The 22,668-nt window shown below is 36.2% G+C and overlaps 1 protein-coding gene across 2 annotated transcripts in view; it reads left to right on the top strand.

Annotated features, from left to right (window-relative positions):
• Positions 1 to 22,668, top strand: part of SLIT2 (slit guidance ligand 2) — a 344,854-nt gene that overhangs the window by 1,590 nt on the left and 320,596 nt on the right. For both annotated transcript variants that reach the window (XM_040625101.1, XM_040625100.1), the window contains exons 2-4: positions 1,883 to 1,954; positions 3,139 to 3,210; positions 13,830 to 13,901. In XM_040625101.1, the coding sequence (XP_040481035.1) occupies positions 1,883 to 1,954; positions 3,139 to 3,210; positions 13,830 to 13,901 (216 nt within the window). The remainder of the gene's footprint in view (positions 1 to 1,882; positions 1,955 to 3,138; positions 3,211 to 13,829; positions 13,902 to 22,668) is intronic.

Raw genomic sequence — 22,668 nt, 5'->3', positions numbered from 1 at the left:
TTCCTGTTGAGCCCTTGGGCCCCCCGCACACCTTTCTGGCAGTTTCTGCGCCCATTCACGTGGCCGCAGTTCTCCTTCCTCCCCTTCTTCGCGCTCTGCTGCCCGCAGACATCCCCGCCTCCCTGTCTCTGTGAATCTCTAATGAAGAAGTAATCGCAGACCCGGTGTTGACGGCCCACGCGCTCCTTGTGGGGCACTTCCCGAGTTCAGGGAAGTGGAGCATGGAGGCCATTCCCTTTGTGAACGCTGAGGCCGCCGCCCCGCGCTGCCCGAGCGCCCTGGGCGCGCTCCACTCACCCTTGCGCGTGGGCCCGGCGAGCGCAGGGCGAGGGCGGCGGGGGCAAGCGCGCCCCGACTCTGCTCCCGGGGCTTCTGCACCCCCCGGGTGTGAGGGTTGCACGCCGCGGAGGGCACCCGCTGGGACCCGCACGTCTCCACCCGCGCGGTCGCAGCGCCTCGAGTCGCTCTTCTTATCTAACCCAGTTCCCTCGCTCTCAGCTTAAAGGCCAGAGTTGAGCCCTTTCTTCCTTTGCAAATGGCTCCCCCACTCCCAGCCTCACTGGCCTGCCCCCCACTTCTCCTCCCTCCTTCCAAGGCCCACAGCGCTGGGCTAGTTGGGGCCCTACCAAGGGTGTCTTGTCAAAATGTGATCTACCACGTTTGTCTGGGGCGGGGGTTGGGGGTAGGGATTCACGTTATGTCAAATAGCCCGTAAAAGACCCCAGCAATTGTAGGAACAACTTGGTGGTACTTTGCTCGGCATGGAGAGTGGGTTGGGGAGAAAGCAATGCAGAATTCTGGCTAGCACTTGTCATTTCGTGCTATTCAAAAACAGTTTAAAGTTTAGGCACTAACACGTCTTACTCAACAAAAAGGGAATGCACTCAGAACAAAATATTGAGTTTTGGGTCCTTGAAAAAAAATATCCCTATGAGGGATCAATAAAGTTTTCAGAAAATAGTTTACTCAGTGCTAGCTTATAGAATTCTATCATTGACAAAATAAGTACTTTGCATACAGATTTCCAACATGATGTTTTCAGCTTAGAGGTAAGAGAAAACTTACTTCCGTAAAGGCGAACATTCAAACCGCAGCAAAGCCTGGTTTTACTTGAAATGATTGGAACCAGGGCAAGTTTAGATCTTGACCTAAGATGCCAGAAAAGGGGGTGGTGACTTGAAGCAAACGTGGTGCTGAAATCCGAACAAAAATGTCAGGGCCTGAATCTATTTCCATTATTACCCCCGCTCATAGTTTTGACTTTACCATCACAGCGGGGTTCCCCGAGCTGTAAATGAAGAGTTTAGTTTTCATACAAACATAGAATAGTTGGAAGGTAAATGCCTATAAATGCAAGTCTTTGAAGTGCAGTTCTTTTGATGGCACTCTAACTTTTTTCTTTGCCTTAGGAAGTTTAGCCCCCATGCCACCTAAGGATAGGGTTCTGAATTTTAAAAAATGTCTTCCTGGGTAGTAATAGAAAATTATTGTTCTTAACTTCCTGAGGGGAACTTTTTCGGGGTGTGCCTAACATTAATAGTTAAATTAGCAGAATACCTGTGAAATTAATGTACACATCCTCATAAAAACAAAAATTGAAAGCACTCCCATACAGACACAAAAGAGGACTTCTGATAATCTAATCACTTCGTGTTCTTGTCAGATGCCAGTAAACAGGGACTCATAAACTTGCGAAGAATCATTAAAAATATATACATATTTCAAAGCTTACTACTTCTTTCTCTCTTTTACTTTGTAAACTACTTTAGAGATTGGAACCGATCTTTCCCCTTAAAGTTCTTACTAAATTTTTTATTTTTCTTTGTTTAACAAGATGTTGATAGGAATAAAATGGAACTTTCATTTTCTTGTTTTGTCTTAGGGATTTGAATGGAAATAACATCACACGGATTACCAAGACAGATTTTGCTGGTCTTCGACACCTAAGAGTTCTGTAAGTATGTTCTCCTGTATTTTGAAGATTTTTCTTTTGTTCTTAAGGGTGCATATTTTGTATTGTTACTGGTCTCAGATTGAAAAACTGTGCCAATGACAAAAACATAAAATTTTAAAAGGTCTTGGTTTCCTTTCTTTTTTTGGTTTATCATTGTATTACAGCTTTTGATGGAAATGTAGGCTTTTATTTTAGGTTGGATGCTTGCCCTTGAAACAGTATTATAGAAATGACCTCAAATGTTTGCTATACCATACCCTAAGTGCCTTATGCATAAAAACGTGTAGAATAATTGCTTTCGCAATATGAATAAGTAATGTGAGACATTTGATACACTTTTAGGATTTGAGATTAACTAGAAAGAATTTAAGTGGGTCTACATTTTATTATTACTAATATAAAAGACTTTTCTAGCAAACAACACTTAGATGTAATTTCGAACATTAAAATCAAGCAGTCCAACTTTCCTGCAGTTTTTGATGGGAAATGTTTCTCTGTGAAAATACACTGGTCAGTCATATTTTGAATTGTTTCTTGTATTTTACATCTTTGCTGTTTTTATGATATTGTTGCAATATGATTACTTCTTTAATTAGTGGGTAAAATTTGTTGTGAGGGAACCCTCCCTGGGGGTTCAATGTAATGTAAAACTGTTTTTACCCACAGATATGTAAATATTTACATTGCAATGAATATGTAGTTTTGATCACTGTGTGTTGGGTGTTGATCTTTTAAAGGATCCATTTTGACCATTATGAAATCTTTCAATTTCTGATGTATATCCGGAAGTGAATTAAAGTATTTGTATGGTGACACGCTGTATATCGATTCTTTCCGTTAAGAACTCACTCCAAAATCACTTTACCAAAAACAGCTATCAAAACTGCAGTGTCATGGGGTTGCTGCTTTTCAGGATAAACTATAGTCGGAGGGTCAGAGTTTTGACTAGTAAATTGTAAGAAACTACATTAGTATTTTCTGTCGAAGTTTTGTGATGTGGATGCTCTTTGTCGTCTGTGATTTCTCTCAAATATATCATGATTAAATTTGATATTAAAATCTCAAACCAGAGCAACTGCTTAATTTTATAAAGGGAAAGAGGTTACAAGTTTTCAGTTGCTGCACTGAAACTCGCTCAAATGGGGAGTGGTAACATTAAGACCCTATTATACTTTGCATTTCAGTCAGCTTATGGAGAATAAGATTAGCACCATTGAAAGAGGAGCATTCCAGGATCTTAAAGAACTGGAGAGACTGTAAGTATTTTTAATTCCAAAGTTATGACGACATAACTGTATTTTTAAAAAATACTTGAATTTCAAGGGCCATGTCTTCAATTTCATGTCTTAGTCTTTGAACATTTTACAGAAACAAGAGGTCGAACAAGTGGTTTTCAGACTAATTTACAATTAGAAATTGTGGAATTTTGCACAAATGGTACTAACTTTTAATAAAGATAAAAAAAATACAGACTTCCTTTCCTGAGACATTGATTTCCTCTAATAACCATTGCTTTGGTACTTAGAGAGGTACATGTTTTCCTTATGGTCCATCTAGTTTGTTTTATTTGATTTATAGGAAGAAAGGTAGTGATTTTATTTGCATTTATAGTATATTATGGAAAAGAAAAGTTTGCTAGTAGTTATTTTAATTTTCATGATGTTGCTTTGTGTGTCATTAGTGACATTTGAGGACAATATTTTAAATTCTTAATGATACAAATTTGCTTTTTGATATTTATCACTTATGGTGAACATTGTTAGTAATAGCTATTCACAGCTTTATTTCATTATTTCATAGTAGCTTTCTAAATATTTCTCCTGTAGAAAGAATTTAAAGATTAATAGAAATGGAAGCAAGAATTATATTATCAAAGCCTGGCCATTTTAACATTGATTTTTTTTTTTTCTTCCGAGAATATCATGTGGACTCCAGATTTTAAAATTTATTTTATTTTTTCAGGCACAAAATCTTACACATTGATATATACTTCTTGAGGGAGGGCCATTATTAATTTATATCCACAGTATACATCTACAAAGGACAAATCTTTTGTCTACAATAATTAAAATAAATTACACACTTTGTAATTTGAAGTATGAATCCCATGTCTCATATGTCTTGATAACCCAAGTTTAGTAAGTTTGCATTTTAAGGGCAAATAACAGCTCTATTAAAAGGAGCAACAATTTCCATGCCTGTTTTAATAGGCACTTTAGGTAAAAATAAAAATTTTATTTAAAATAATGAAATATGAAGTTCATTTTAGGCATAGCACGTACTCAGAGTCACTGGGCCCAAGGGCAAAAGTTAATTCTGTGTAATTGTAAGTAGAAAAAAAATGGCTTGTCAACTTCTAAGATATTTGTAAGTATATAGGCTCCATTTTTATCACCACAAGTAAAATTAAACCCAGAGGTGTCTATTTTACGGTAAAATTTTGTCCACGATAAATATTACAATATAGGGAATATAATTGTGGAATTCAAACTAAATTTAAAGTCACTACTTTCAGCTAGTTTTCAGAGAGAAGTAAAAACAAGGTAAACATTTGGTTAAGTTCATTACGAAGTTCATAAGTTCATAACCTATCTTTTAGTATATAAAAATACTCTGAAAATATACATGGATCTTTTTCATAGCCTTTTATGAATTCCTAGTGAGTATCTTGTAAAGGTGTTTTTAATTCATCTATGTACAAAGTATCAATATAATTTAAATACTCGGTAAGATGAATAGATAATTTAAAATTATAAGTCAAACATAACACTTTTTTCATGACTCATTTTTAGCTATCCTATGGAAACATATATATATATATTCTTAAGCAACATCCATTTGAAGGAATTTCAGTGACTTTTCACACAGTCTGTATTTTGGTTATATTGTAGTTTGAAATATTTTCAGAAATGCTAAAATAGACCAAACTTTCTCACTGTTTTTCAAGCCACTTCAAATGCCATTTGAACAAATTAACTTTTTCTAAAAATTATTAACCAGATGGCTTGTGATCTGAAATTTGATTAGAGTTGTAAGTAGGTACTATTTTTTGACTTTTACTTCCCCTGAGAATGTCACTTCATCTCAGAACAATTTTCAGTTCTACCAAGATGCAGTCAGATGTTTCAGAGTGGAAGGAGGATTTGTAATTTTGAATGAAAGCTAATATATATGCAGGACTTCTTTAAATCACCCCAGCTGTTGGCCGAAAGCAAATATTTCATATTTGTGAGGAAAAGCTGAGAAAATTCCTTTTGTTTACAACTGCCAAGTCCATCTGATGGAAGCACATTGTTATCTGACAGCCAATTCATCTCCTTGGGACTCTGGAATTCAAAACCATTTCTTAGGAACATTGTGGATACACTTTTCAAATATTTATTTTTTTTTAAATACATTAAATGGCAGGGCAGTTTTGTTAAAGAACGCATTCACGTTCTCATGAAATAAACTACCATAAATTTTATTCAGTATATTATTTAAAAAATAAAAACAAGAAAATCTAACCAGAGGGTTCCATAAGCAAATTACTATGGCCTATGGGGATATATTCTTATTTTAGTAGGTGGTCACCAACATCACAAAAATTTGCCTTTTTTTCCCACAAAGTTGCAAGAGACAGTGTAAAGAACAGGAAGTGATTAATGAATTAACTTTTAACTAATTAGATGCTGTGCGAGCTTCTGCGATTTTTAGCAATTTAGACATGAATTTTTAAATTCAGACTCTAAATAATGAAAAGATGTACAAATGCAGGCTATGTTACAAATGCCGTTCATATAATCTTTATAGTAACTTAATTTTCATTCTTTGCGTGGAGAACAAAAACTAAAAATATTAGTTTTATTTGTGTGTAATTTATGTTTCTAAGTATTTTTCATTTTAAAATGATAAAACAATTCCAAAGTGATATTTTGTGAACATTTCGAAATTATAAGTTTTTTTTCTTTTTGTTTTATGTTGGTAGAGTTTTAGCTTGGTCTAGAGAAAGAAGACAAGTCTGAAAACAGAAGACAGGATCTGTGCCCTTTTAGAAATCCAACTTTTAAACTGTAAGAAACAGATTAGGCTGTTGTTGCTGTTGTTAGGTTGAGTTTAATTTTAGCATAGAATGAGAAAGTCATTATTTGTAAATCAAAGCATTATAGCTACAAAAAGAAAGATTTATTTTTGCACTTCAAAGAGTCATTGAAATACAGGGTTATCAGTCAAATGTCAAGAAATAGATGGGTGGTATTAAAAAACCTTCCTCCTAGAAGAAAAAACCAAAAAACCAAAAAACTTCCTCTTTCCACACTCCCTCCCATTCTCCCTCTCTCTCTCCTTTCTGTTGTATGGAAAACAACATCAGATAATATGATCATCACCAGAATGTGGTTATGAATCACTGTAAAAAGAGTATGTCTTCATCACACTTACACGCCATGACCACGCGTTACTTCCTGTTTTGACAATTTCCTACTATACTCCCAGACCTGACATGTGCAGTGGCAGATTTCCATACTCTGTGTTGCCAGTAGTACCTGTTTATCTGGGAATAAAATGAAGCCTTGAGAAATGTGCCTCATGTAGATGTACTAGGAGGTCTCCTATTTGTTTAATCAAAGTGTTCAACTGAAATATAATTTAGTTAAGTAACTAGTTAATTCAATGGAATTTAATTAAGGAAAACAAACTACAAATAAACTACAAGAAAGAATTGGAACACTTATACCATATACTCCTTTATCCTTCAGAGAAGGTACCTGTGTGTATCTGCAATAAAGTCTCCATGCAAATCGTTAATTCAAAGTAATTCTTGGCTGGGGCATAATGTCTTTGAGGGTTAAAAAAAAAAAAAAAAAAGATCACATTGGGGCCCAGAACATTTGTGGGCTGGTGTAAAATTCTGTTGCTCACTTATAGTTTATGGGATTATGCTGTAGTCATTAAAGTTCTATTTTATGGCCTTTTAAAGAGACCCAGGCCACTTCAGTTTCCACTAGTGAAAATCATCTGCGTTTACGGGTTTCTTCCTAACACAAAAGCACAAGTATGAGAAAGTTTTGAAATTGGTTAAGGTTGTCAGAAAACTGTTGGGACATTAAGTCCCTAATGCAGTGAAACACTTATATGCAAAATAAAATGCTGATATTCCTAAATTATGTTAATGAAAACCAATAGCATACCATAGAAAATCTGGGGTATTAGGCTTCGGTTTAACTTTACAGTCATCTCATACCCTTATGATAAGGAAATTGCAGTAGTGATATAGGCAGAGGTTTGGACTGTTTCTCTTTTCATAACAATAACATGGAAGGGTGTTTTTTTGCTTTCAACTCTCCACGTTTTAGTATCCTTAGATTTGAAATTATATTTTGCCTACTATGTCATTTGATCTGCTTTTTTGCTTAAAAAATGAATCCTGAAGTATTATGATAAAGCCATGTAGGGATTCCTGGGGAAAAAAAGCTGTCCACTTAGACATTTTCAAGTTTCTATCGAGTTGATATAAAGAAAATACTCATTTTTGTTTAGAAAAGTCTAAATCCCTTTACAATGGAACCTACATTTGGCTAAACACGGCATTCCCAGGAGAGGATATCTAAAGGACACATTATTTTTTTTTTAAGGTGGTCCTGTGTACACACACCATTCATAAGCATGTGACAGCCAGTGTGAGGCGGAGGAATTACCGTGCCTTAGGATTTTTGTTGTAGGTCGCGACACATGAGTTCAAGTGGAGAATATTTTGTGGAACAGGTCTGAAGGAAAGCACCACTTATCCCCTGTTCATCAAGGATGTAGAGAATCCCTCTTCTGACTAATCCTACAAGTTTACAGGCAACACATAACACATTCCTTTTCTTAAAGTAAGGGCAAACCAACAGTGCTAATCTCCTTGGAAAAGAATGCAAGCTCATTTCAAAAGAATTGTTCTCCGACTTCTTTATACTACCAAGTTTAAAATCGCAGAAGTTCCTTTTTTAGGAAGTATAATTTGTCTTTCGAGAATACATCAAACTTACAGAGGCCGAGTATATACCCTGCGTGAGATAAAAATGCCATAGATGATCAAGCGTGTATCACTTAATCTGTGATATCTGTTAAATGTGAATTATTCTCATTTATAAGCGATACCAGACTATTTTAAGTTACATTGACTGACTGATCAGAGAAGGGTTTAACGCACGTGCACTATGGAAAGTTTAACAGAACATTGAGTCCATCTTGAGAGGGTTTCTCATGCATCGTTTTTTATGGGCCTTGAAGTTGAACAGTGGCGAGAAGGCCTGTTTGCTCTTTGTGGACCATTTTATAAATTCTGAAGCAGCAAGGCTGTTTATTTTTCCCACATCTGTTTTGGGCTCATCCTTTGTGACAGTGTTTGCTAGATGCTGTGTCCTTTATACCTCCTCTGAAATGACTACTTTAGTTTGCACTGTTACAATGTATTTGTGGAAGCAGTGAATGTCAAATATTTTACATTGAATTCTGTCTTTCATTCCTGTTGGATACCTTTCTGCTTGAATTATGCCTGCTAGACGGAATTTCACAACTTTACGTGGAAGGAGAGACTTTTCTGCAGGGACTTTCATATATATTGCTCTTATCTTTTTTCAAAGCAACTTATATCTGCTGGACTGCAGGCAATATTGGTGAGAACGCTTTCAGAATGACAGTTTGGTAACATGGGGATGATTTGGTATTGATGCAATTGGAATATTACATTATGAGAACATTTATAAAAAAAATTACTTGATTGTCGTCTTTGCAGTGTCTGTCTGCTTTGGATGCAGGTGGGTAGTTCTGGAGCCCCCCACTATATGCTGCCGTTCTAGCTTCTGGCATCAAGTGGGGTGCAGAGAACCTCAACTCCCCTCTGCTTAGGCACTTCGTAGTTTTATATGCTATTGCCTCCCATTCTGTAGTATACTCCTTGGTTGTACTGTTGATTATGCTTTCTAAACAGATACAAACTCCTGTACCTCCTTTTAAAATCAGAAACATTAGGTAAGAGTGACATCAGAAAACTCTTGCTTTGAGTTAGCAATAATCACGCCTCAGATAAACCCCATTGTGTATTATACTGTTACTGCACAAAACTAGAAAACCTTTGGTTTCAATTCCACCATGAGATATTGATCAGATTGCTCATCTTTCCAAACCTGTTTCCTCATCTTTGGAACAGAGATAATGATACTAGCAGTCCATGGTTTAAGTAAGATAATGTACATATAGTTTCATAAAATGCTTGTCACATGGTTGGAATTTAAAGAACTGTTATCATGCATTTCAACATCTCTCCTGTTTTTTCAAAAGCTCAGTTTAGGCATTGTTTTATTGAGCTAATAAAATGTGTACATAATAAATTGGATTTCTGTACATTCATATTTACTATCGTTCATGGCATATGTCAATAGAAAAGATGTGAAGAATGTACAAAACTTTCATCAAGTTTGTTTCAGGGTATTTCTCATAATTGCTCTGAAGATGTAGAGAAATGACAAGAAGTAAGGGGAGTGAAAAGGAAGTAATACTTTTACTAATAAGCTTGATTTATCCATATAAATAATACATAAACATTAAAATCTTTGCCTTAAAAATGTCAGAATAAAAACTTTTTAAAACACGAGTAGAAGTTTACCTGAAAAGAAGGCATTTTTGTATGACATAGGAGATGGTACGTGATAAACTCACGAAGGCAGATTTATTGAGCGCTTATTACAGACCAGGCACACTGCTAAAATACTTTACATTTACAACAACAGGAACAGTTGTTTCCATTTTACATTTTGAATTGGGATAAAGGCTGCACATAGTCATTGAATTGAGGTAGAAGTTGAAAAAGTAAGAGACTGTCACTTTTACCGATGGACAAGACATAGGAGCAGCTGACAGATAATTTGAAGCAACGCTTGTCCATAATGCTCAGGCTGCCCTTGAAATTGAGGTTGTTCAGAATCAGCATTTCAGAAGCCAGTGGTGTTTTGTGCGACACAGAAAGATCCTTCACCCCACTGAAGGTCATGCTCAAAAATGGCTGTAACACGGAGGAAACAGTTATTGGGATCCCTGTCATCTTTGCCCTAAGAAGAAATGTCTTTGAGACACACTTTATACACACCTTTCTGAAGTCATGAATTACCATCCAGAGGACCTCAGTTAGCCCTGAGATCTTGTGGGCAGATTGCGTCTAACTGGTGATGGTACAAGGGCTGCATGTGACTCTGTCTTTCCTTCGACACAATTGAGTGTCCTTGCTCGGAACAATAGGGAACTGACCCACCTGGTCAGCTTAAGGGAGCCAATTTAGGCTGGCTCGCATAAATCCTCCTCAGAGATAGATTTAGTTCACTACGTGCTGTTTTTCTGTTCCTGGGACCATCAGATTTTAGCTTCTTTAACTCATTTACATGAGGATTGTTACGGCACTATCCTCTTCAAGCTACTAAGAAGCATTCTGTGTCATTCGAAGATGTTAGCTAGGTTACTTATTTTTCAGCTCTGTTTAGAAATTGTTTTGCACCTTAGTGGTTTTTAAAGTAATTCTGGATTTAAAAAAAAAATCCTCTTTAATTTAAGAACTTAATTTCCAGTCATTTTACAAGAAATCCCTGCTTTAAAATTTTTCCCTTCACTGAATATTTTGGAAGAGTTTCACCTTTCATTTTAATGTTGTATTTCCATTTATTCTTAGCACTGATGAAGAACAGGAACCCCAAGTGTCTTGATACTCTTATAGGAAAAAAGCTTCATACTGTTTTTCTATGCATGTTATCACATGACTTATTATCTGCCCTTCTAGTATACTACCCTGTCTTATGCTCCTATTTGGTTTAGACAATGTTAAGATCATTCACAATAATTTCATGAAACAATGGTAAACTACCTGAATTCAGAGAAAACTATTTTATACATATTTTCATTTTTCTCTCAAACTTCAGGCATTTTAAATGGATCTTTAAAACAGTGAGCTGAATATCGAGTTCATTTTTTTAAAATGTTTTATTTTCAAGTGGTTCATTCATAGATATTAAAGAAATGGACTCTATAAAGCTATTATTTTCCCAAGGAAAGATTGATGAGAAGTATAAGATTTCAAGATTGTATTATTTTGATTTAATGTTTAGAAATGTTTAGCGTGTGTCTCTTTGATAGAGGTAATTCAGAGGATACGTTCTCGAATCACCCTACCTGAATTCAGGGTTTAGCTGTACTTTCTATGAGCTCTCCAGAATGGCAGTAACAACAGTACGTGCTGTTGGGGTTGGGTCTGGAGAAGGAATGAGATAATTCATGCAAACCTTTCAGAACGGTGATCATCTTAGAGTGAATTAAGAATGGCTGGGACTTGAAAGGAATAATTAAGAAAAAGACACTACTTATACCCAATCTGAAATATCTACTTTTTCAGGATCTCTGAATTTGTTTAGACATACTGGATTCCTTCCAACTTCTAGATGATGTTGAGGATAGTAGGGGGAAAGAGGTTGATGGGAGGGAAAGGAAGTAGTTGGGAATAGGGCACATGAAAGCAAGTTTGGTGGTGGGACTTTGGTTAGCTAGAGAGCAGCATAAAAACTAAGGCAGGAACCTCAGAAAGCAACCCAGAGGAAAGCTGGCTGAATGTAAAATGCATATACTAGCGTTTTGCTGAACTATATCAAAATGCAAAAAGAGAAGTATGTTCTCATTTAGCATTTCCTAAGAAACCACTGAGTGCCAGAGAAGAAGGGAAGGGATACAAATATGTGGTCTTTATACTTGAAGAGCTTACAGTCTACTAGGAAAAAGATGAGTATGTGAATAAATACAATACAATGTTAAGGACTCTTATTTATCAAACGCTATGGGGGTATAGGGATGCAGCCAAGGGAGGAACTACCTCTGTGTAGGGGAATCAGGGAAGCTTCACATAAGATGTAAGAAAGTACCATCTGAAAAAGGAAAGCTCCCCAAATAGCAGGGAGTAGGGGCTTGAAGGAGCATACTGGTTGTGGCTGGAGAATCCTGGAGGATGTCTGTTAGTCCAGTGGTTTGGATGAGATCACGAAACCCCATGTCTGCCATTTTGGAAATTGAGATTGGCTCTTTGAATAATGGGAGTCTTTCCAAGAGTCGTTGCTTCCCTGGAAGAATTCTAATTGCCACAAATATTGTGAATATTTGTAGTTTATTTTTTGAAAGAAAAATGTGACAAGGTCATAATTAAGTTGCATTATATCAAAATTGTGTAATAGTAGATTCTGAAAGTACTCCTTCCTCAGAAGTACTCCTTCCTTTCTCCATGCCCAGCAGAGAAAAATAAATGAGTAATAGCTTTTGGTTTCACTTTAAATTTAACCTTGTTATATGCTGTATTTATAAAAATTAGCGGAAGTGGGAAGAAATTCCACCCTTTCACCACTAATTGTACTATTTTCCCCCTAATTGTCTTGGCATACTTTTTTATGAGTGTGCATTTTATTAAGTGTTGAGAATGTTTCTGTAGATGATCAACTTCTTCATAATAGGAATTTATGTAACAAAAGTTACAGTGTTCATCATTGCCTCATGGCATTTTGGAGTTGGAAGAAGTTCTGGAGTTCACCTGGTGCAATTTTTCGTCTAAAGCAGGATTTCTTTTTATTATGTCCTTTGCAGGAAAACAAAACAAAACAAAATGCATAGCCTCTGCTTGAATATAAGTGGAATAAAGAGTTGAGAGTTTCTCAAGGAAGTTCATTCCATTTCTTCCAATCCTTGGAAATTCTCTAATTCGTAGAGAGGCCTCCCTCATCATCTACTTTCTTAAGAGTTATAATCACTAGTGCTATTTCTGCCCTCTGCAGATTAAGTAAGTATAATTTTGCTCCTACCTGATGACCATTTATGTATGTCAAGATTGATATGCCTTCTTTTCCTGTCCTCTTAACATTTATACTTAAGACTCAAGAAATACCTCTAGTTTCTTCAATGTGACTTTAGTTTTCTGGACCTTCTTACTCTCATCTACAGCAATAGCAACTTGTAAATCATTTAAATGTACGTTTTTGCATCAGCTTGTCATTATTTTATTCAAATTTGGGAGATGGATGTTTATTTTTACTGATATGTTAAATTGTCCCCTTAAAATGAATGGGATCGGGAGGTTAGTACATCGGCACCAGAACCTACCTACTGTTTAACAGGCGTGCGCACTCCAGAAGAACTAGTTACATGGCATCACAGCTTAATTGAGTTAGGGTTGCAATCACATTTTTTTGGTAAATCCTAAATTTAACTTCATATCAGGTAAACATTTAAAAAAGCATTTTCTAAACATTTTTAGCCACCACGATTGGTTATAACCCAGCCTTATTTTCAGTGAAGGGCCAAGAACCGTGGGTATAGGTTTGGAGTTTGCGGTTTTCCTCTGCGTTTGCCGATAGGGACAAATCATGCTGACACTTTCTCACACCTTTTTTCCACAACTAAGCAAGATGCTAACAAAATTGAAATTTCCATCTCCCCGCAATGCCTTGGCTGAAAATTTAGGTCATCTGGGACAGTGTGTGAATTATTTTTAGGGCAATGTCTACTGTGGCATTTGAGCTGTATACAGCACTTGCCTAACCTAGACACCAGAGTCTGAGTCAAGACATCCTTTTTCATTGTGTATATTCTGGATGACTGATGTTGCACAGGACGTGAGGTTAGGGTTTAGGCCGAGGGAATCATCTGAGTAAGCGTAATGGAAAATTGCTTTAAAGAGTCAGGTAACAAAAGGTGTAACCGACTTTTGATTTGCAATGCTTGAATTCTTTTGAATGTCGTTTCTTTCTTTCCTGAAATGCATGACACGGCCAAATCACAGAGTCATTGTTGGGTATTTTCTGTGTAACATGCGCTTTGTTTTTGTTTTTCTCAAAAGGCGTTTAAACAGAAATCACCTTCAGCTGTTTCCTGAGTTGCTGTTTCTTGGGACTTCGAAGCTGTACAGGCTGTAAGTAGACAGAAATAGTTATTGTTGCTTTGGGTAGTACCTTGTATTTTATTAAATGTATTTTGGATCTGTTTCCTTGTGCTTTCCTAGAATCTATTCACGATAGATTAATGGATTAAAAGTTTGCCTTTTTTTTTTTTTGTCTTCTTATGGAAATTTAAGATTGGTTTTCCAGTGGTTCCAGTTGTTTTATTTGGTTAGCATTTAGTGGTTTATGTATGTGTCATTGTAATTGTATTATTCTTTCTCGGTTATGCGATGATGGTGAGATTGACCTCACTTCTTTACGGAAACTTCTGATTAAGTTCTGAAGGGGAAAATTGCCATTGTATTTCCTCTTCAGAGGAAGTTGGCAGTGTTTTCTTGTAAAGCTAGGGTTCCTAACGTCCGCTTTCTTGACATTGTTTCTGTACTGGAGTAGTGTTTATTAGTCTGGAAATATTATTATAAGGTATTTAAAGAGGGCTGTAAATTTCCTCTTAAATGTTCCCTTTAAAGCCAGAATTCCAAACTCTGCCATAGGAATGACTGTAAAGGTTTCATAACAAATATGTCATATTCTGTTAACGGAAGTACTTCTTTGGAAGGAGCGTAATGTGAGTTCTAGGCAGAATCCGTTTTTCCTCCCTGGAATGCTTGTTCCCTGACCTAATATGTAATAGTGAAAACACATTTTTGAAAGCTTTTAAAATGAGATTTTCAGCCATATGAATGATTTTGTGCAGATGGGAGATAAACTACAAAGTGTTGGAAAAATAAATAACAACGATTATTGTCGTTCGTGGATGTTGTGACAAAACTGTTGGGATATACAGAATAAACTGCTCGGCACGGATTCCACCGGGATGCGGGGATGTCCCATAGGTTTGTGTTTTAGGGAAAGTGAGCACATTGCTTTTCTCCGAACTTGGCTTCATCGTAGCCTATTGGTTCAATATTGCTGTTATCAAGTCCAGAAGTAGGAGGACTGTCCTCTCAGAGCCCTCCCTGCATTGTAGCCAGGATCTCTGTTAGGTTCTCCTGATGCCTTAACTCACTACAGAGAGAACTATCCCAGTCGGCAAATGTGCAGCCAGCTGACTAACACCCCATCTCCTCTCTAGAGTTGACCTTCCTGGTACTGTTCCTCTAAGGATAGCCAAAGTCGCCTGGCAGGATTTCTCCTTCGTGTGCTCCCTGCTGGTTAACTGGCTCAATTTAAGTAAATTAAAAAAGAAAGAAAGAAACCTGAAGATTGATTTTTAAGTAAGAGTTCTCTAAGGACTGTTTTGACCAAGGAAATGGGATCTAGGCTATTATAAAGATTTTATGTATGTATATAAGTTGATACTTATATTTAAATATTTCTGCTTAGTTTCCAAGAAGGGCCACAGAGATGGTTTTAAGAGTCATTCTACTTTCTGCTTTAAGTTTTTGTGATTGAGGAGACTGAAGAATTGACTTCGAGGCTAGTGTATAATGAGACATATGAAACTACTACTTTGCTAATAGTGTCCAAATGGAAATTTTCTATTTTCTATGTAGCTATTAAAATATAATTTAAACGAATGTCTGTCATCTACAGTTTAAAGTATTAAGCTAAAGAGGGGAAAATTAATTTCTACACTGTCTCTGAGGAGCAAGACTATGTGATTTTTAGTCTAGAGGTACTTGGATTAATTTTCTTAGGAGGCTTCAGGTGGTGTAATCCAGTGCAGAATTCTCTATCAGCAAATTATATTCCGTTGAACATTTTTTCCTCTTTGACAATATCACGTAGTGGACACGGGATTTTCTCTTATATTTTGTTGTAATTTTATAACTTTAGGAAGCCCCCACGTGGAAAGAGAACTGATAGCCTCAGGAAGTAAATTAAAGAAACAGAACCCATAAAACTCTCAGGCAATGATTTCTAGTTAATTAAAAGCTTGTAAAAAAAAGGTGGGAAAATGGGCACCTAGAAAATGCATTCGGAGTTATGATGTACCTGTTTGGCTCAAATAATTTCCTCTGGGTAGTTTTGGAAGATAAAGTTTTATTTCCTAGGGCTAGTGGCGAGAGGGACTTGAATGCTTTGATGTTCCCGAAGTTACAGATTGATGGCTTAATGTTGAATAGTGATTGGGAATTAATACCTGACATAAGCACTAAATACACATAGTGGTGTAATTTTTTTCTGCATCCTCACATCAGGAATCTTTTGAGTCGAGGCACTGTTGTCCCACCTGAATTAGATTTAGTGAATTGTTACCGATGATACTTCTCTTGAGAGGATAAGTTGTAAGATACATGTGACCACTTTTTTATGATGGTGATCATTAATTGCATTAAAGCACCACCATTAACTGTCTTTAATAAATACGGGAACAAAAGCTTGTGAGCCTGACTGCCTGGCCTGTGTCATTTCCAAGGGGAAGGATTCAGGTTCAGATTTTCTTCATGTGATATAGGTGTCTAGTAGTTCACCCGAAACAAATGTTCTAACAGATGGAAAAATGTGCACAAATCTACAAACAAAAATGTCCTCTAAAATGTTCATTGAAAAATGAATCTTCCTTTCACAAGAAGGATAAGTGACAGAACAAAGGCTACAGGACTTCTGATAAATAATAGAGAAAATATGTTGGGACAGGGAAGGTATTTGGCTGGTTGTTGAATATAAAAGTTAAACAATCCATAATTGTCCTTCTACATAATGTATCAGAGACAGACACATCTAGAATTCATGAAAGAAACAAATTTAGAATTTGTTTTCTCTTTATCAGTTGTTGCATAATTCTCATTAGTATCTCTTTTTCTAACTTACTGTATTAGTTAATACTTTTACCCTTATTTAATACTTTTTATCCTAGTATAGAACCAGTGAAGAAGTTTACTAGATTACTTAATGTGTAGTTCATACTACTGATGTCTGATTTTTATCATTGTATGCTTAGTTTAAAACTAGTCTGATACACTGGACCTTATGCAGATTTTCTTTGCACTTTTTCACGAATAATCACCATTTGACTCTTGGCTGAAAATGAGATGCCAGGTGAAGAAGCACACATGCTTTTTTTGGACCCTAAATGCAATATAAAAGAAAAAGAGGGTACACTGTATATGAATTATGATTCGACACAGTTGGTTGCTGCTAGCGGCCAAATATGCTTTTCCTTTGCTGTCTGCTCCAATTTCTCTTTGGACGGGTTGAGAGAGCACTACATGTTCAGGTCAAGATGTTTGCTCAGAAATAGTAGTACAGTTGCAGCTGTGTTTGTTGGACCAGGAGACTAGTTTAAATAGCTTTACCATTTATCCAGTCCATTAACAGAACTCTGTAAAGTAATACCAACTCTGCATAAACTACAGGACGGTGTCATAAAATTACAAGCACTTGTTGACAGATGGAAAGTGTAAGTAAAGGGAAAGTAAAGGGCCATAGGTTGGAGGTTAAAAGAGACAGCCCACAATTTCCTGAACTTACGTAGATACGCCATTCTCCCTTTTGCCCCTCCTCCAAAGCCGACATTGCATTTTTATTTAGCAATTTAAGAGTGGAGAAAATTATTTTTGAAACAATCTGGAGCTGGTTAACTGAGATTTTAGTGACTTTTGAAATGGGTGATCGTGATTGATGGAAATTTATGAGTGGCAATTATATATATAAATAGCATATACAAATCTTTCTGATAAATGTAACCTTAAAGGTGATTTACCAGTGAGTGATTCATACTTTTCAACTTGAGTTTGCAGCTACTAATCCGGGCTTGTTAGAGAGGAATTTCACTGGTACTACTGCGGTCGAGCATTTGGTTATAAATATTTGTTTTGTGGTTTTCAGTTTATTTCTTTGAGTATCATTATATTTACCCAGACTTCTAACATAAGTTTAAGTATCCAGGGCACATTGGAGAAACTCATTTTTCACTTGTATCTGCTGAAACAAAACAAAACTAACAAATGAAATTAAATGCATGAGTCCCAGTGATCCATTTTCTCTACTTCGAATAAAACCTTTTTATTTCTGGTTCACAAGTGGCATTTTTTATTCGCCAGTGATCTTTGGAGCCTCTAAATTATCTAACATTATAAATAGTATTTTTAAACTCAAGGACTCTTTTTATGGCCTAGTGACTACTTACCTCGAGACAAATAGATTTTGACCGCTTAATTTGATTGGTCAGGTTCATTGACTGTCAGCTAGGATCTCAGATGCTCAAAATTGTTTTTGATAATAATAATCGGGCCTTTTTTTTTTTAGAAGAAAACACATTTTTGTTTTATTATGGTAAAAATTCATTTGTGAAGTATAACAAATATACAGTGAGGTTGTCTTTATTTCCCCTTTCATCTCATCCCATAGAAGGAGCTTTAGTGTTTGTTTTTGGTTTTTAATAGTTACGAGAGTAACATATCCTCATGTTAAAATGTTTGGATTCAGAAAAATAGAAAAGAGGAAGTGGAAATTATTCATTATCCCACCATCCAGACGCAACCACTAGTAAACTTGTCAGTTGTTATTAACCTACTTTTCTTTTTCGATGATTATGTGTATGAATGCTGACATACATTTATTATGAAAACATGTTTTGTTTTGTTTTGTGTTTTTATGTCCCCGGGGTCTAGTATTAGGCTTGACCTTTAGAAACCTCTCAGTAAGTGTTTGATGTATTGAATTAAATCTCTGTCGGGCTCAGGGTTTGTAACGTGAATGAGCAAACAGTAATGCTGGGAAGGCGTTATGAATAATGGAGAGCCAAATTAAACTTAAAGGGTAACTTGGGTAATTAAATGTTTAGTCTCCTAAACCTTGGAGGGTTTTGGTAGACACAGCAAAATAAAAAGAATCCATTTTTCACTTAAGCAAAACATTCGTTAACTGCATATAATACTCCATTTCTATAAAACTATGCAAGTTAGTCTCATAGGATTCTGGCATCCAGGGATAAACGCGGAGGACGACGGCGGAGCTGGTGTCAAAATTCCTCTTGAATTAATTTCTGCCAGCTCTGATGCAACGGTGGGCTCCTAGAGGTGTCAGGTGCCAGTTTCCTGCTCCATTTTACTCTTGGCCTATTTGGCCCCTGCCACAATAAATCCGACAGTGGTTGTGCAGGAATTGCAGGTTACAGTTGCTACGGTTACCGTTGTCCGGCCGGATCCACATCATTCCTCATCTAGTGAGCTGCCATGATAGCTACGGCTGCTCTCCACTGGCGAGGCTGCCGCCGGGCTTGGTGTGCAGAGGAGGAAAGTTCTTCACGTGGGCTGTGACTGCGTTACCATTCGGGCAAGGATATACTCTCTGTGCTGTTAATACTGTCGCTTTGCTAAGGGGAACAGACTGCCTTTGAAAACTAGGAGCTCCCCTAAGTGAGACAAAACTTAGAGACACGTTCACTATCTGTGATTTGAACCACCAAGTCCCATTCTTTGTTCAGTAACTTAGAAATGACTTATTATCATTGGGTCCAAGGGACTCTGTTCTTGCCTTAAAGAATAGAGATATAGGAGGACCATATAATTTTTTAAAAATTACTATGACATAACCACAGGTTTGCTTTAAAGTAGATAGACAAAAGACTTGATATATGGGTATCGGAACACACTTCAGAGTAGCTATTACCACTTTGACATGAAGAAAAGAGGCGAGACATTAAGTAGGACTTACTTTTGATTTTGTTTTATAATCCACATGTAATCCTATGATTTAGAAGTTAGAAATGCCATGAAGATTAACATTGTACTTGAGATTTTTGCCGGGCCCCATGTTGATAGTTTTATTTCAAAGAGGTCACAGGTAGAAGGTTTGCTGCTGGGGAAAGGTAGAAGTTGGTGGGTTTCCGGGGCTGCCTACCCACAGAATATACTCTGTGAGTATGCGATCCACAGCATAATTGCATCAAGTGCAAGAATCCTTCCCCAGCAAGTGTACTTGTGTAAATGGTTGCTTTCCCAAATGTAAATGTTTTTATCTCCACCAACAAGAACTCATGGTAGGCCAACTTGAATTTGGAGAAGACTGTGCTAGATGCTGGTGTGTGGTATTTGTGGCCTCAGCCATTGCTAACATCTGACCTGTAATATGTAAATTAAAACTTAGTTCCTCAAGAGGGATTGTGTTGGCTGACACCTGAATTTAAGCTTGTGGTTTCCGTGTCAAAAAGACAGTTTTCAATACACATCACTAGGGGAGCATTTTAAAATTTGGTGGTAAATCATAAAATTGCCACTGCAATCTCAAAGTTATAATTCGGTGACTGAAGTTTACATAAATAATTCTAGGAATAAGTGTCCATAGGATTTTAGTTCTATTTAGCTAATTTTAATGTATTTGCATTATGCTTTAAGACACTGAAATCATTTAATTTATAGCATAAGAGGGGGGACATAAAGCACAAGTGTTTAAATACCTACTCCGATATTAGCAGCTCTGCTGTTTTTGGAAATCAGGTGACACCTCTGGAGTCAAGTTTCCTTATCTTTAAAATGGGAATGATCTTATTTTCCTCCTGGGGATATTTCAAGTCATGCTATAGATTCTGTATTCAAAAGAACATTGCCAACTTTCCTGTATGATAGAAATTGTATTGTATGATTATTATCTCGTCCTTGCAAAGTAAGATGAAAATAGTAGTCACACAGTTGTCTTTACAACTTGCCAATAGTCAGCAAATCTCCTTGTTCTGTTTCACCTCTGCCTTGCAATTATTCTTGGTGTAATAACACATACATAAGCATAGCCACATTAATTTTTTTTACCACTACAAATTAACATAAAATGTGCACTTGCATCATTTTGTTTCTCCTCCCTTGGCCACACAAGGTACATTAAGGCCAGAATGTTCTTAATGAGATCTCTTACCCTCTCCCAGTTCATGATTCATGTAGTTTTAAAATTCCTATATAAAATGAATTAGCTGTAGAAACAGAGACTGTGACTCAGAAACTATGTTAGTGTACATATTTGGGTGGTTGTCTTAATGATGTTTTTTCCTAAATAAATGAAGGAAAAATACGAATTGGTTTGAAAAACTGCATAAGCTCCTTAAACGATAGGTAAACTATTCTAAAAATTATCAAGAAGATTTGCATATGTTGCTAACGAACATTATATTGCTAATTAAAATTTCAGTTTTTAAAACCATCTAAGATAATTAACCCATTGATCTTGTAATATGGAAATATGATATGATCTGTGGAACATTCTGTCATCTTTACATAAACTGCATATGTGATCGTAAGTGCATTTTTAGATTAAACATATGTCAAAAGGCAGTGCAAATTGCAAGTCGTTTAGCACTTTGGATTTAAACAATATTTGATAATGAAATAGATCTGAGCCAGAAGCTATTTTTGTTTTGTTTTGTTTTTATTGTAGCTCCAGTACTTTTCACATGTACATAAGCTTCGCAGGCAGGGGCAATGTGGTGTATATCCTCTTTATTACCTTTTACCCATAACCAAGTTAATTGCTATCACTGAATTCTCTGTAGGAAGTTGAAAAATTGTGATAAATATTTGATAAACTGATCTATGTAAGAAACTTTTGGGCAGAAGTGTTTTTTGTGTTTTTTTTTTTTCTTAAAAACTAAATTCTAGAGAAGGAAGCAATGAAAAGTAAAAAGGCCTGTTGGTGGCAACACCCGTGGTGTAGGGTACGACATGGCTGTGTGAAATGTTATTAAGAGAACATCTGCGCCTCTCGAAATCTCCCCCAAATGAATGTGTACAGCTAAGTATGGCAACTTGATTTAAGCGTTTTAAAAAAAATCTTAAAGAAAAGAGAAATAAATACGTCTGGAAACAGAATGGGAAAAGATAGCTTTGCCCCGTCATGATAGGTTTCTTCTACTAGTGAAAGATTAAAGCTTGAAGTATGTGAATAGCTGAGAACAGCACAGAGAAAGGTTGATTGCTTCCCCTCCAACAGTTCCAATTGATTGAAAAAAGCCTAATTTAAAGTTCTGTTTGTTCTATGTCTTAAACCATCAGAATTCTCTTTTAGGACCGGAGGAATGCTCTGGAGGAAAAAGAATCCAAGGATAAAAAGTCATTGCAAGCCAACAATTGTTCCTAATCCTCACAAAATGCTGGAGAAATTAAATTTATTCTTTATTGCTCAAAGTGTTACCTAGGTCACTGGGCGATGGGAAAATTGGACTGGAAGTCGAGTAGGCGCAAGCTTTGTTTTGTGTCTAGATGCTTAACCTTAGACATGACAAGGCATCTTAGAGTGTGGTGGGAACTTGGTTCAGAGCGTTAACACCAAGACTTTTATTACCCCAGATTTATAATAGGCTGTGCTGTCAGGAGATGAAAATGTTGTGTTTACATTGCAGTGTTAAATGATCATTTAATTAACACCTAAGGAAAAAAAAACTTGTGAAATTCTTAGCAGCTTTTATTGTTGGTTTCCTGGGAGGTTTTAATATCCAAGTTTCATTGAGATTTCTTTTTGTAAGTAGAGACACAAAAGACATTATAAACTTTTAAGGAAGACAAACAGTTTAACCTTGACCCTTTTTTTCTAAAATATTAATTTAAATTACATTTTAAATCTGGTGTGCTTATTTAAAGGTTTCTAGACTAATATATTAAAAATACATCTTAATTAAACACTTTTTTTGTCAACATGTAGCATTTAAATATTATTTAATTTACAGTCTACACTTTCTACTGCAAAACATTTGAAATTGCCCATTAGTTTTTTGTAAGAAGTTTAAATACTGTTTAGCATACTAATTATATATATTTTTACATCTTTTTTTTTATTATGTTCAGTTAGCTGCTGTATCATTAGTTT

This window comes from Ursus maritimus, unplaced genomic scaffold (assembly GCF_017311325.1).
Source record: "Ursus maritimus isolate PB19 unplaced genomic scaffold, ASM1731132v1 scaffold_8, whole genome shotgun sequence".
In the NCBI taxonomy this organism is placed as follows: Eukaryota; Metazoa; Chordata; class Mammalia; order Carnivora; family Ursidae; genus Ursus; species Ursus maritimus.
The sequence above is the reverse complement of the archived record's forward strand: the minus strand, read 5'-3'. Positions and strand labels throughout refer to the sequence as shown.